The sequence below is a fragment of the Dama dama genome, chromosome 23 (assembly GCF_033118175.1).
Source record: "Dama dama isolate Ldn47 chromosome 23, ASM3311817v1, whole genome shotgun sequence".
Classification (NCBI taxonomy): Eukaryota; Metazoa; Chordata; class Mammalia; order Artiodactyla; family Cervidae; genus Dama; species Dama dama.
In genome coordinates, this window is record NC_083703.1 from 5,779,376 (window position 1) to 5,794,184 (window position 14,809).

Consider the following 14,809-nt stretch of genomic DNA (forward strand, 5'->3'; position numbering starts at 1 on the left):
CAACCTGCCATCCATTAACCACGACACCCGCTGGGACACAGCTCCTAACCTGGTAGAAAGAGAAGGGTCCCAAGAATGAAGCAAGATCAACACCCACATGGCTTTTCCTCCGCTCAGCCTGGTGCTGCAGTTGGACGTGCACCACAAAGGCTGGATGGGGTGCCCAGCCAGAGAGCCGCGGCTGGGAGGAGGGCAAGCTGGGGCTTCCTGCGTAGAGGAGGGCACTCCTGGCAGCTCCCCGAAGCTTCTGGAAGCTGTCCACGAGCCCATCACTGGCAGCTCACCCTCCACGCAGAGATGCCAGCAGCAGAGCCCCCCCCCCCCCCCCGCCCCACACTCCCGACACCACGTGGGCGTGCCTGTTGCCCTCGGCCCAGCAGCTGCAAGTGACAGCCACGGCCCTCCTGCCTGTCACCGGCGGAAGCAGCCCAGCGCTGGCATCCAGGGCTGAGCGAGAGGGAGGCCAGCGTGGGCTCACCCCCGGGAGCAAGGTGATGAACAGTGAGATGGGCCTTCACCCCCGGAGACTGGCATTACCTCCTCCCACAGGTCAGCCTGGAGGCATGAGCATGCACAAAGCCTTGAGGATGTGGTCCGCAGTGATGCCAGGACAGTCCTATTCATCCAAGTAGCCAGAGAAGGGAGAGAAAGCATCCTGCCTCCCTCCTAATCCCCCAGCACTGATTCCAAGCTATTTAAAACCCTCTGAGGTGGGCATCACCCCCAAATTGCTCAAAACAATTCACGTCCACACTACAGGCCATTAATCCAGTGGTGTTTATTCAAGCAGTATTCACACTCGCTATCGAATAACAAGGGCATCAAGGCCCCCAAGATGGGGCTCTCACAGCTCCAGCTTCACAGCAGCCTCTCTGGGAGGGGTTTCAAGAACTTAAGATGAAGGTGATGGCTGAAAAGGCTTGCCGTTCCCGCTCTGGGCCCCCGAGGAGTACAGCCTGCTTCTCGCATCCTCATCACCAGACAGACCCAGGCCGGCGGCAGAGGCACAGCTGGGCAGAACTATGTAAGCTCAGAAGAGGCCACACTGGTCCATGTTTTCGTACAAAAAATTTAATAAATATGACTTTTCAAAATGTATTGCCAGGAACAACACAAAGATGCAAGTTTATGTCCGTATAACACTAAGAGGACAATACAAAGGGTCTTCACGGTCTCAATGGTGAACAAAATCAGTTTTGAATAAGCCTTTTTGAACTTAAACTTCATCATAGCATTTTGATTTCCTCACTTAAGGCAGGCAGTGGACTCTATGGCAAATCTAAACAGTGATCTTACTGGACATTTTATGGTTCAAGTATTCAACTAGCTTATTAGAATACTCCCTAAATGCAGTAGATAAAAAAATCAAATGAGTCTTACATAATGAATGGTGAAAAGAAATCAGAATTTACAAAATAAGATTGGTGTGCTTCCAACTTCACACAATTAATTTGATATTTTTATTGATCTTCAACCACTCATGTTTCGGCTATGTTTAGTCACAGCTCACCTTGTTCCCTTAAACTGCTAGGCAGCAGATCATCTGCCTGTCTCTCTTCAAGTCTAAAAAAAAAAAAAAAAAACACCTGTTCTAGACTAATTCTCAAACTGCCTCAGTCGGGGTTTTAAATATCTGACGTCGTACGAAAAAAAAAAAAATTCCACCAGTATTCCAGGCACGAAAGGCCATCCTATTGTCTTAAACTATTTTCAAACACCTTAATTTTGGCTTATAGGCAACACGTAATAAGAAAATAAGTTCAAAAAAATAAAGCCATACGCTTACAACGCTATCAAAAACCTTCAATTCTAAACACGTACATATAAATAAAAAGGAATGATGTCTTAAGGCTCTTGATTATTAAGTTAATAAATCAAATATACACAGTGATTAATAAAAAAAGAATTATTTACATAACTATACAAAATTCTACTTTTGACACATTTTTCCTCTTTAAATTCTTCATTTTACCAGCAACTGCTGACATCGAAGTCCCCCCTCCCCCAACAACAACAACAAAATACAATAAAAAAAATAAATAATAAACTCATTTGTGATAGTTGCTGTGGTTCTGAGCTGCAAAGGCACTTTTCAAATACAGAACTACTTGGACGTCATCATAAAACCAATATACAAAAACAACTCAAGAGTCAATAAATATAAATAAAAACTATGGTCCTAAGACTGCATCACCATCGGGACATCTGGCAGAAATGGAAGCTGGGCGATCTCCTGGGAGCCTGATCCGGAGGTGCGGGCAGGCGGGGGGGGGGGGGGGGGCAGGGGGCCCGGTATTTGCATAGCTGCGGTGCGGTGCCACCCAGCCAACCACAGAAACTACCACTGCCAGTGAAAGCCAGCTTGTCAGAACTTAAATTAACACGGGACTCTACGCCCGGGACAGCGTGGGGCCGGAGCGCGGCAGACGGGGCGGCTGCAGGAGCGGATCCCCGGGAGCCCCCGGACGGCGCCCGCCGTCTGCTATACGATGTACTCCATGCGGTTCAGGCTCTGCGCGCTCTCCAGGTCTCTGTTGTCCCGTTTGTTTGTCCAGTTGGGGTGTTTGGCCGGCGTGCCGTGGGGGGGCTTCTCCTCTCGGTCGACCAGCGTGTACGTGGCCTGCTTGGCGAAGCGCGCCTTCTGCTGGTGCTTGTCCATGTCGTCCTCCTCCACCTCCGAGTTGTGTGTCCTTATTTTGGACATTTTGGAGTTCTTGCTCTCGTAGTCCTTGATGGGGACCGTGTTCGCCCCGTGCTTCTCGATGGGGTTCTTAATCTGGTTCAGCTGCTCGCGCACGTTGTTGGTGGTGTTGTCCTCGGCGGCGGCGCGCGCGTCGCTGCCCGGCTTCCGGCGCTTGCGCACGCACCAGTAGAAGGCGGTCAGCAGGCAGCAGACCCAGGCCACGGTCAGCACGGAGCTCAGCAGCGGCACCAGGAAATCTGCGCGGCGGGGGCCCGGTGAGCCACCCTGCGGCCCCGGCCCCTCCCCACCCGCACCGCCTCTCCCCGCCGGCCTCCCCGGAGAGACCAGGCCAGACGGCAGCCCAGACGGGTGCCCACCTCCATGTGAGGCGGGCTGTCTGGGCCAGGGGTGGGGTGTCTGGCTACTGAGGCAGCTCACGGGACAAGCTGGTTCTCAGAATCCTCAGAAAGAGGGCCCTGGGACGCCTGGCTGCAGCCCCCGGGGGGTCCCGTGCCAGCTACAGCACAGTGATGCTCCAGGGACCCCTGGGGCCCCCGGCTGCCCTGCAGGGCCACTGAGCCATTCAGTCAAAGCCGCGCTTAGGATGCGCTGTTCCCCAACACCGGAGCACAAGGCAGGCTCCACGAAGACGTGTACTCGGGGTATGGCAACACTGCCAGGACGGTGCCTGGCAGCCAGAGACAGCCCGCAGGCAGGGGACGAGTCAAGCCGCCTCTGCCCACAGCCGTGGGATCCTGGCCCGGCAGCCGGCCTCTGTCTTCTCGCTAATTAAAAAGGGGAGTCCTTGAACAGGTAACCGGCAGGTAACTTCCCGCCTGGGGGTTTCCCTGGATGCGGGTTGTGCTGGTCTTACTGATCAGCTGGACAGGACGGTCCTCACAGAAAGGGACTCCTACCCCACCACCTACCTGTTCTGTTCTTCAGAGGACGCCTCTGAACTCTCACTTCCGCAACGGCAGCGATCAGCGAGCTGTTCCCATCACGTTTACTGACAAGATCTATGATTTTGTCGGTGATCTCCTTGATAGGGTTCCCATCATCCCGGATGTCTTCAGCAGACTGGAAAAAGCAGCAGCAGACCCCGGGGGTCAGGGACACTCACCAGTCACTTTTACTCAAAATTATTTGCCCATACATGTATGCCTTTCCCTGCTGGCTCAGATGGAAAAGAATCTGTCTACAATGCAGGAGGATTTCTGGGTTGGGAAGATCTGGAGAAGGAAATGGCAACCACTCCACCATTCCTGCCTAGGAAATCCTATGGACAGAGGAGCCTGGTGCCCTATAGTCCATGAGGTTGCAAAGAGTCAGACACGACTGGGCACGTAACACGCATGTACGTCAAACTCTCCTTCATGCATCTGCTCATCTGGATGCTAGCTGAGTGACCTTTGTGGGCTACTTCCAATGAAACGACTAGGCGTGAATGGGTCTCATACTCACAATGGCCACGTGTATTTCATTGTTTGCAGAAGGGGAAGGCTCGCAAGCTATGTAAATCGAATATTCGGCAGAAACATTCTTCAAAATATTCAAATTCCGCAGTTCGCTGCAAATATGCTCCGTGGTGAGACCCTAGAATGATATTTTGAAATCCACACATGTGTAAGGGAGCGGAATGAAAAACGACTGCTGTTTACTTGAAAGGGAGGCTGAGTGCAAGCCGAGCTTGGGTGAAGGACAAGAATCCAGGCTAAGAAAGAGATCCGAGCTGTGATGCCTCTGCTTTAGGGCAAGCGGAGGACACACCCCACCTCTCCAGAGCCAGCCAGAAGTGTTGCATACCGGCGACATCATCTCCTTGTTGAAGGTGATGGTGATGTTGGCGCAGTTGTCCTGGTAGTAGGGGTCGGACGTGCACTTGGTCTTCATGGGCTGGAGGCTTGGGGACCGGCACTCGCCCACCCCGGTGCAAGGGCGCACGAAGCATTGGCTGTCCAGGATGGGCACGCAGCTCTGCCCGCTGGGGCACTCGCCATGCCCTCTGTGCAGCGAGCAGGGGCGGGGCCCGCACCACACCTGCGGAGGCAGACGGGGCGGCTCAGGGGGCGCCCGGCGGTCCGCGCGGCCCCGGGACGCGGGCGGCCAGGCCGCGCCTACCTTGGAGCAGGCGACCCTCCCGTGCAGGCACTGGCAAGCGTTGCAGTCGGCGTCCCACTTGGCCCCATCGGGCATCACGCTCCCCACGGTGACGCACGACCTCCCTGAAACTGAGGCGGAGACCCGTGAGTGGCAGGAGCTGCCCTTTCTGGGGATGGGCCCCCTGATTCCTCACTCCCTGCCCGGCGGGAGGTGCTGACGCCCGTCGCCCTTCGCCCCGTGACAACGCAGCTGCTCCCCAACAGGCAAATGTTCCTCCCCCTGAGCGGGCCCGGCACCTGGCAACCTGACCACTTTGGTCAGTGCAGCGTCCAGGGACGGGAGTGAGCAGAGTCTTCCCTGGGAGTGAGTGCGGCCCCTTAAAAGAGCCTGCGGTCTGCCAGGAAAAGGACACGCCCTGGGTACAGTGCCGGTCCAAAAAGGGGGGGGGGGGGGTGGGGGTGGGTGGTGGCATACAGAACAGAACTGGGCGCCCAGCATGGAGCATGCATCACTCTGCTTGCCCTGGGTGCCCATGAGCATCACAGCTGCTTGCTGTAGGCACAGAGGTTGGGGAGGGCTGTTACAGAGCATAATGGTGACAAAAGCTGGCTGAAACAGCGACTATTTTCAAAGGACCCTCAGGTTTCCCGTTCCTGGGGGTCTCTAGTGGATGTCCCCTCTATGTTCTCTCCCTGACAGTGTCCACACATGACTAGTCAGAAAGGTGGCTGCGATGCCCGCTCAGCCCAGGGGACCCACAGCAGCTGGACCTGGCCCACATACCTTCCTGGCATTTGGCACCACTGTGCCCTGGGGGGCAGATACAGCGGTAACCGTTGATCTCATCCACGCAGGTCGCCCCAAAGGCACAAGGTGAAGACTGGCATTCGTTGATGTCTAAGAGAGATGGAGTTTAAGTTTAGGCTCCAATGGGAGGCACCAGTGCTCTTCTGATAATACACACAGACAGGATCTGTGGGCCTAAGTATAAGCTGAGTGCATTTTCATCATGGGACCAGCACCCAAATGAAGAAATGATCATCAGTACTCCCCCCAAGTCTGCAGTCACTGCCACCAAGGGTCACCACTAGCCTGATTTCTAACAGCTGAGAATTTCTCATTTGGGGAAACGGCAATTTTTAATTAAATGCTCCTTTTCTCTGATAGTGTAATTTACAGGACAAAGGCCAGCAAAGATTTTGAAAAGGGTCAGGCTAGCAAGTATCTTCGGAAAAGGCAATGGCACCCCACTCCAGTACTCTTGCCTGGAAAATCCCATGGATGGAGGAGCCTGGTAGGCTGCAGTCAATGGGGTCGCTAAGAGTCAGGCACGACTGAGCGACTTCACTTTCACATTTCACTTGCACACACTGGAGAAGGAAATGGCAGCCCACTCCAGTGTTCTTGCCTGGAGGATCCCAGGGACGGGGGAGCCTGGGGGCTGCCGTCTGTGGGGTCACACAGAGTCGGACACGACTGAAGTGACTTAGCAGCAAGTATCTTAGGCTTGCGGGCCTCTGTCACAACCGCTCAACTCTCGCAGCATGAAAGCAACCTTTGACAGCCCATAAACAAGAGTGTGGCTGTGGGTCAATAAAACTTTATTTATAAAAACAGGTAGTGGGCCAGATCGGCCCCCAGGACAAAACCTGCATAACCTGCCAATCCCTGATTCAGAAACATGAAATAGATACAACGTTCCCCCACCCAGTGGAGCCCCTGGGGGCTCAGACGGTAAAGAGTCTGCCTGCAGTGTGGGAGACCTGGGTTCGATTCCTGGGTTGGGAAGACCCAGGAAGATCCTGAGTTGGGAAGACGTCCTGGAGAAGGCAACGGCAACCCACTCCAGTATTCCTGCCTGGAGAATCCCATGGAGGGAGGGGCCTGGTGGGCTACAGTCCATGGGGTCACAAAGAGTTGGTCACGACTCTGACTTCACTTTCACTTTTCTTTCCCCCACCCAGTAGTTCTTGGAGATCCAAACTTAGGGACCTCAAGGAGAACCAGTAAAACTTCACATCATTATTGAGGGAGAAGAACACACACAAAGAAGCACAACTGATGTATCACCTTTTTTTTTTTTGGGCAAGACAAAGGGCATGTAAAAAAGTAGGGAAAAGGCTCAGAATAAACTGTAAACTTCCTAAAAAACTGCATTTCCTGACCTCATTTTGTTTGAATCATTTCAGTGGGGCCTGATCAAGCCCTTCCTGTGGCTGAGGTCTGTCCCCCACCAGCATGGCTGCGGCTGTGCATCCTGGCCCATCACTTCACATTATCACAGGGAGGAGCCTCAGAGTCGATTAACCATCAGACGCTGTGGCCGAGGCTCTCTCCCCAAGAACGAGGCAGGCTGTGCCCCCAGGGAAGGGCCAGGTGGCCCGTGGGAGGGAGAGTCCAGCCAGGGGCATCTTACTCCCAGGTGGAAGCAGGAGATTATTTGTCAAGGCTGCTTAGAACCATGGCCATCACTGTTTGAAAGATAAAAACTCTTGGACTAAGGGGTGGGGTGGGGAGAAATCAGTCAGAGGTGATCCTTACTTATTCTGCAGTCGGGCCCAGCGAAGCCAGGGGCGCATTCACAGCGGTACCAGTTCTCACCATCCACGCACGTGCCACTGTTGTAACTACGAGAGCAAAGGCCCCTTGGTTACCACCTCCCAGTCTGCTACTGCCCCCACCAAAGGTGGCCCCGCGCCGGTTATGATGGGCAGCTCTCAGCCCTGCCCACCCGCACCAACGCCTGGGTCCCACCAGAGAGTCCAATTCACAGTGCCTGGCTGCAGGAGCGCCAGTTGCGTCCCAGGCACTAAACCCTCCCTGGTGATTGCTGTGTCCAGCCAAGTCTAAGCATCACTGCTCTAAATGTGGACACCAGCTGACTAAGGTGTGGCCCACGGACTAGCATGAAGGGCACGCACGGCCTGGGGGCTTGTCAGAAAAAAGGAATCTGCAGCAACCCCCAGCCCTCCTGAATCGGAAGCTGGATTTTACACAAGAGGCCCAGGAGAGGCCCACACCTGTCACAGCCAACAAGTGCCTGCCTAACAGGTCACCATGCTTACCAGGGATGAGGACTGCAGTCATTGGTGTCTGCAAAGTAAAAAAAAAAAAAAAAAAAGGAAAAAATTTAAAGAACTTAACAGCGAAGTCGTCTTAGCCCTAAGTGAAAACACCTGTGATTTCTAGGCTACCCAAATGATAAGCCTGTCATTAACGCCAGCAGAAGGAGCTTCAGACCCCTGCTCAATTGGAACCAGGCCCACATCACACTTTGCTTCAGTCACCGTGGGACACTGGTACAGAGGAAGAGGCCCCGGGCGGGCTGGGCAGGGAGCTGTAAGAATGGCTCTTGGTCAGACCAGGGCCGGGAAGCAAGCCGCCATCTGTGTCCACTTATCTCGTGGGTGACTTTCTCATGCCCGGGGCAGGGCTGCCTGCCATCCAGGCCTTAGAACAGGCCCAGGCGATGCACATCACACAGCTCCGCTTCTGCTTTCCATCGCCAGCCCCGGGTGTCAGGGCGGGCCCTTGCAGAGCTCGGGGTCAGGGGGTCACTCACTCTGCGTGCAGATGGGCCCCTCCCAGCCTTCCTTGCAGACACACGTGAAGGACTCGCCGTTGACCACGCAGGTGCCCCCGTTGTGGCAGGGGCTGGGCAGGCAGCTGCTGTTCCGGGCTGCGAGACAAGACCACGCTCCCTGAGGCTCTGGAGACCTCGCAAGGAGCAGAACAGGGGCCCCGGAGAGCAGCCCCAGGCACTCAGCTGCCCGGCGCGCCCACGCCCGCGGGGGCAGAACGTACCTATGTTGCAGGTTGTGCCTTCCCAGCCTCCAGGGCACATGCACTTGAAAGCGTCCCCCTCGTCATAGCAGGTGCCTCCGTTATTGCACGTGGCCTCGTCACACTGGCTGTCCCCTGTACGAGGAGATTGGTGTGGGCCCGGGCCGCCCCCCGCCCCCGACACAGGCCAGGGTCCCCGCCAGCTCCCACTTACGTGAGTGGCACGTCTTGCCTTTCCACCCGTTCTTACAGTCGCAGTAAAAGTCACTGACCAGGTCGCGACAGGAGCCGCCGTTGTGGCAGGGGTTCTGGCTGCAGTCGTTAATGTCTGCAGGGAGAGCAGACACCCGCTGAAGACACTCCCAGGCCCTTCAACGCCCCACGACGTGTGAGAGGCGTGCCTTTCCACCTTCACCCCATTTTCCACTCCCAGTTCAAAAACCAGCACAGCCAACCCAGGACTTTGGCAGGGTCAGCCTTTCCCAGGAAAAAAGGAGCCTAGGACAAGTCATGCAAGTGGAACTCAGAATGGGCGGAAAAGATGACCCCTTTCTTTGTAAGCTGGGATGTCTAGCGTCCTAATTCCAGGGGCTAATTCTCAAAGCATCTCCACAGAAGCTCCCTCCCACGGGCTGGCATGAGCACCATCGACTGCTAACAGCACACAGGCTCTCCTGTCCCAGGGCAGGAGCTGCTGGGGCCTTGCTTCCAGACATTCTCACTAAAAGGAAAGGCCTGCCAGGCTGCCTCTGCCCCCCATGCCCAGCGCTGCCTCCCCAGGGAGCCTGACGCACTGGTCTCGCAGTGGGCCCCTTCCCAGCCGCCGCTGCAGATGCACGTGTAGGAGTTGACGCCGTCGATGCAGGTGCCGCCGTTTCTACAGGGGTTGCTCTCACAGTCGTTAATGTCTGCAGAAGGAGGGGCACAGAACCTGGGTGAACGCGGGACAAGCGAGGCCACCGCCAGCACTCGCCTAGGAGTTCCCAGCTCCTCCCGAGAAGAGCCACCCAACACCGCCACGCTGAACTCCATCAGGACTGTCCCGGAACCTGACAGGCAGCTGGGGAAGCAGGGGCCTCCAAAGGGCAACCTGTCCATTCAGTGAAAGTCAGGAAGAAACTGCTACGGAAGGCGGACCACCCTATCGATGAAGGTTTCAGCACCCTCTGAAACAAACGTGCTGGAGACCAGAGGCGTCAGTGATCTCACTTGAACGCCACCTCGGTCTTGGATCCCTGATGGGTCTCACTTAGAAGGATCCAGGCCCCACCCCCACCCCACGGCTGGGCCAGGCAGGGTGGGGTGCTCGCCCCCGGCCCTGACGCCACGCGGTCTTACTTTCATGGCAGTACGTTCCGGTGAAGCCTTTGTTACAGTCACAGGTGAACTTGCCTCCCGACTGACTCTTGCACTTCCCGTGGGGGCCGCAGACATTGGAGGAAATGTAGCGCACTCCTTCCGGCGTGTCATTGGAGGCCATGGCCACTGTGCAGCTATCAATCACTGCAAGACAGACCTGGGCTCAGCGCCCCGCCAGGGACCCGGCGTTCCCGAACCCAGGACCCACGCCGCCTGCTCTCCCAGAAGCAAGTGCCCTTGGCTGCTGCGGTAAGAAGCCACAGGGCACCTCGGGGGCCAAGATGGCAAAAAAAATGTGCTGCGTGCACTGTGCCGGGTAAAGCCGACACTCCATGCAGAGTTTTTTTTTGAGGCATTTTCTCCCTGTGGAGCCAGGCAGCTCGTGCACGCAGGCCCTGTCCACCCTTCCGGCTACATCTGCCAATTCTTCTGGAAGCTGGCTCACGAGGAGGGACGGCTCTCCGCTCCACTCAGTGGCACACACGGCGGCAGAACGGACTCACAGAACCTATGGGCTGAGCCACCTCACACAGCCAAAGGCGCTAGTTACATCTAAGTGAATTAAAGTTAGGTACATCAGGGTTTCTACTTGCCCTGATCGCTCTCTACATGCCCTGGACCACACGTGGCCTGAGGCTCTTGTACCTGCCGGTGCAGAGACCACCAAGGCAGAAGGCTCTGCTGAAATGGGTGCCCCAGGGAAAGTCTGGGCTTGCAGACCAGCCCGTCCCAGGACGGGATGCTAAATGAACTTCCCTCTCTCCCCAGGCTACTTGCAGGCATGGTCCCCCCACTGGCAGCCTGGATAGATTGTTTCCACGTGTTCTGGCTTCCCTCCAAAGGGGCTATCAATCTACATTCCCCTCGAATGTCCCAGGGCAGTGACAAATGGCCAGAGAGGAGGAGGGGCCTGGCAGAGGAGCCAGGGCTCAGCAGGGCGGGCGGTACCTTCGCAGGGGGTGGTGCGGCAGTGGTCTTTAAGGTGGGAGCAGTTCTTGCCTTCATAGTCCTCAGGACACTTGCAGAAATAGTCGCTGGCGCGGTTGTAGCATTGGGCGCCGTGCTGGCAGGGATTGGGCTCACAATAATCTATGTCCAGCTGTGAGGACCAGGGCCCGGGCAGGGAGCAAAGTAAAGCAAAGGCGTGATTATGACTCCTCTGGGGCAGCGGCCCCCGAGTGTGACCCTTCCAACCGCTTCCGTCAGGGGGACACGCAGCAGGATTTACAGCTGTGTCCCAGACACTGTCCAGGTAAGCATTCAAAAAAAACAGGGCAGAGCGGGAGAGCGCTGGGTCTGGGGTGAAACTGACAAAAAGACACTGACAGGCTGGTGGGGGCGGGACGGAGGTTCACGAGGGGGAGGACGTGTGTCCTCGGAGGTTCACGAGGGGGAGGACGTGTGTCCTCACGGCTGGTTCACACTGCTGTACGGCAGACACCGACACATCGCACAAGCAAGTATCCTCCAGTGAGAAATAGAGAGATCAACAGTCACCCGGAAGACAATCACTCAGCATCCTCCCTTCACGGCTTATAGCAAGAGGAGGATCCAGCCAGTGTCGGGGGACGGGGGGAGAGGAGGGGACGCCTGTGAAGACCTGGCCATCCGCGCTCCAGCCTAGCTCACCTGGCAGAGGTTCCCAGAGAAACCAGTGGGACACAGACACTGGAATCTGTTGACCTCATTCTGACAGTGACCCCCGTTGAGACAGGGGTTGCTGGCGCACTCATCGATGTCTGTCTCACAGTGGTCGCCTGCATAGCCAGGTGGACAGATACAGCGATAACCATTAACCAAATCCTGGAGGAGGAGAAGGAGGGGGAGAAACACATGCATTTGTTCTAGGTGCTGCACAAACGCGGGGCTTCGGTGGTTCAGGGTCGCTGTTTCCGTTCAGCCGATTCACTGAAAAAGAGGCCACGCCTCTCCAAACGTGTGAGAGGAATTTCTATGCGCGAGCTGTCAAGATGATTCCCGGGAGAGAGTCTGGGGTAACGTGAGCCCGGGTGAAGCGTCCAGAGCCCCACTTTTCACCTGCAGTTTAAAATCTCCCAGGGTCAGAGCTTTCCCGGGGTCCCATCAATCTTAAGGTTTGTTGTCAATCACTAAGGTTTGGATTGAAGCAAAGATTTACATACCTGACAGGTGGCATCATTCTGACACTGGCCAACGCAGTCATTAATATCTAAAAAATAAACAAGTCATCACATCAGAGGGGCAATTTACATTGAAATTGGGCTTAATTGAAAAGCCTTCTGCTCTCAGGACAGACTAGAAACCTCCAAGCAGATTTCCTGTGAGCTTCCTGTGAGAGGAGGTTATTACTGGGTGGGAACACTCCCCAGTTCTTCCAGACTGAGCTACTGTAACTTCACATCATTGTTTTAACCACCTTATCAGTGTACGGCCGTTTTACCAGCTAATGAGCCCGATAACAAGTATGTTTTCACCGAACACTCCCTCTCCAAAAACATTCCCTCTGTAAGGTTTTCCTTCTACTCCTCAAGTCTTAAACCTGGAGCCTGACTACATATAGCTGGCCAACAGCTTCGACACCCTGGCGTCATGAAAATCAAAGTGCCGAGAGCCTCACTCACTTATGTCACAGTTTTGGCCCATCCAGCCGGGGAGGCAGTCGCAGTAGTAGCTGGCAATCAGATTCTTACAGGATCTGGCGTTTACACAAGGTTTGGCCTCGCATTCATTTGCATCTAAAGGAAAGAGGATGGACAGTGAGAAATGGGGTTCCACCCCACCCCCACAAAAAAACCACCAACAGCTTGTCTGAAGTGAGGCATTTCAATAAGCTCGCTAAATAAGAGATACTATCTGGAACATCTGAATCCTCCTAGCCATAACCCAATAAGGCACGCTAACTGATAACTTCCCAGCTGCTGTGAACAGCCAGCCCCAACCGCCCGGCAGAGAGCACCAAGCACTTCGGTGCAGAACCCAGCGTAGCCTAGTTGCTGGGATTTAAAAGCGGCAGAAAGAATGCAGACAGCTCATTCCTCATGAGATCATCCCCGTTTGGAACCCAGCTGAACACTTCTCGGACAGACGACTGACATGGTTCGAGGAATCCCGCGATTTTCCCACAGGGCCTCCAAGAGCCAGGCCATTTGCATACGCGTGATTTCTCCCAGGCTCGCTGGCGCGACCCTCGATAATAAACGACTTCTCGGGACGGACGGCGCGGAACTGGCACTGCCGGTCACATGCATCTCCCCTAGCAGCTCGGAGGACTCACGCTAACCCTGGTGTGGGAGTTCTCTTACCTAACTGGCACGTTTTGCCAGTCCACTGGGGTGGGCACAAGCACTTAAACCCGTTCACCAAGTCCTGGCAGGTGCCCCCGTGGGAACAGTTATTTGGAGAACAGTCATCAATGTCTGTTGACAGAGAGAGGAGAGGGTTGGCAGCTTAACCTCAGTCCATTTGACAATCAGGTAGTTTACCCCCACCCCTCACGTGAGGGACCTTCACTTAAGAGCCAAGCTCCTGCTACAAGTGACGGCCACGATGACGGTAAGGCCCGATTTCAGCTTTAAATCCCCCACTGGCCCAGTTCATCTAATCCCCGACCTAAGCGGGCAGGAGAGCCGGCTGGATCCCGGGGCGTCAGCCCTTGGTAATTTGGGACACCATCTCTGCCCACCTTTATTTCTAAAGAAAAGTCTCATCGCAGCTCAGGGATTGCTAAGGAGCAGTAAGGATAAATAACTTTCTTCACTGGTGAAAAAAAATCACATTCTTATCTGCTCACAGAGTTCTCCCAAAATAACATGCCTGGGCTACCCAGCCTCCCACTTCCGCACTGGACTCCAGGGCCTTTGGAGGGGTGGTCTCCCGCACACTCAGGAGGTGGCAGGCTCTCCCTGTGAGCCTGCTTGCTGAGCCTTCATGCCCCAGGAGACGGGAAGAGAGGAAGCCACCCTTCTCTGTTGCAACAGGGCATGGTTGGCAGCAAGCAGAGTCCCACAGGCGGTGGGCGGGGGCAATCCCAACCCCGGAACCAAATCCTTAACTGTGTCGCCTCCTGCTATCAGGAGTAGATGACAGTGGCCCTCAGGCCTGGCCAACACCCCCACCTCCAAGGGAAACGGTAGGACCCACACGTCTGTAACTTGGTAGCCCTGGTCCCTCTTGGAAAATGTTTGTCCCCACAGTGGGCTTCAGTAGTGACAACCTGCCGCACAGGTGGCGTCTGCAGGACTTCGAGGAGAACCACGGCCCCCAGGATTCAACCCAGAGGAGGCGGGCCTCCGGGGGCCGTGCAGAGGGAGCAGCTTTCCCGGAGAGCCTCTTCCCGCCAGAGCAGCACGTGCTGACTCAGGGGGCTGCCTCAGACAGGGGAGCCTGGGGACTTCCCCGGGGCAGGGCCTCGGAGCACGTCTGATCCCTCCCATGGAGACGACGCGGGGCCTCGACAGTCCTGCATCTCGACACAGTGATCCACGGCCCCCAGACCGAGAAAGGACGCAGGTCAAAGCCCGGACTTACTCGTGGAGCACGTGGGGCCAGTCCAGCCCGGAGAACACTCACACTCGAACCCCAGGGAGGTCTCCTTGCAGCTGCCTCTGTTGTGGCAGGGATCAGAGAGGCAGGCGTGCTCCGCTGTGGACACCAGAGGGCCGTCAGCATGGGACGCCCACCAAGAGGCTACCGGACGCGAGCCCCCCCTCCGCCAACCCCACCCACAGCCCACCCCTGGGCCACCAGCTCGAGCTTGTTCAAGAAATGATGCGTATACACTAACATGTGTAAATAGACAGCCAAGGGGAATTTGCTGAATGAGTCAGGGAGATCAAACTGGGGCTCTGTAATAAACTAGAGGGGTGGAAACAGGTGGGAGGGAGATTCAAGAGGCAGAGAACA

At 55.7% G+C, this 14,809-nt stretch overlaps 1 protein-coding gene across 2 annotated transcripts in view; it reads right to left on the bottom strand.

Annotated features, from left to right (window-relative positions):
• Positions 1-763: 763 nt before the first annotated feature.
• The window catches only part of JAG1 (jagged canonical Notch ligand 1), a 35,697-nt gene continuing 21,651 nt past the window's right edge, over positions 764-14,809 (bottom strand). The window contains exons 8-26 of one of the 2 annotated variants that reach the window (XM_061125946.1): positions 14,435-14,548; positions 13,210-13,323; positions 12,529-12,642; positions 12,070-12,116; positions 11,558-11,731; positions 10,877-11,027; positions 9,908-10,072; positions 9,364-9,477; positions 8,784-8,897; positions 8,591-8,704; positions 8,349-8,465; positions 7,852-7,879; positions 7,328-7,413; positions 5,570-5,683; positions 4,805-4,914; positions 4,490-4,723; positions 4,148-4,279; positions 3,613-3,763; positions 764-1,563 (exon numbers count right to left, since the gene is read on the bottom strand). In XM_061125946.1, the coding sequence (XP_060981929.1) occupies positions 1,520-1,563; positions 3,613-3,763; positions 4,148-4,279; positions 4,490-4,723; positions 4,805-4,914; positions 5,570-5,683; positions 7,328-7,413; positions 7,852-7,879; positions 8,349-8,465; positions 8,591-8,704; positions 8,784-8,897; positions 9,364-9,477; positions 9,908-10,072; positions 10,877-11,027; positions 11,558-11,731; positions 12,070-12,116; positions 12,529-12,642; positions 13,210-13,323; positions 14,435-14,548 (2,237 nt within the window). In that variant the 3' untranslated portion in view covers positions 764-1,519. Of the gene's footprint in view, positions 2,941-3,612; positions 3,764-4,147; positions 4,280-4,489; positions 4,724-4,804; positions 4,915-5,569; positions 5,684-7,327; positions 7,414-7,851; positions 7,880-8,348; positions 8,466-8,590; positions 8,705-8,783; positions 8,898-9,363; positions 9,478-9,907; positions 10,073-10,876; positions 11,028-11,557; positions 11,732-12,069; positions 12,117-12,528; positions 12,643-13,209; positions 13,324-14,434; positions 14,549-14,809 lie in introns of both variants that reach the window. The other variant, XM_061125945.1, reaches the window with a different exon arrangement.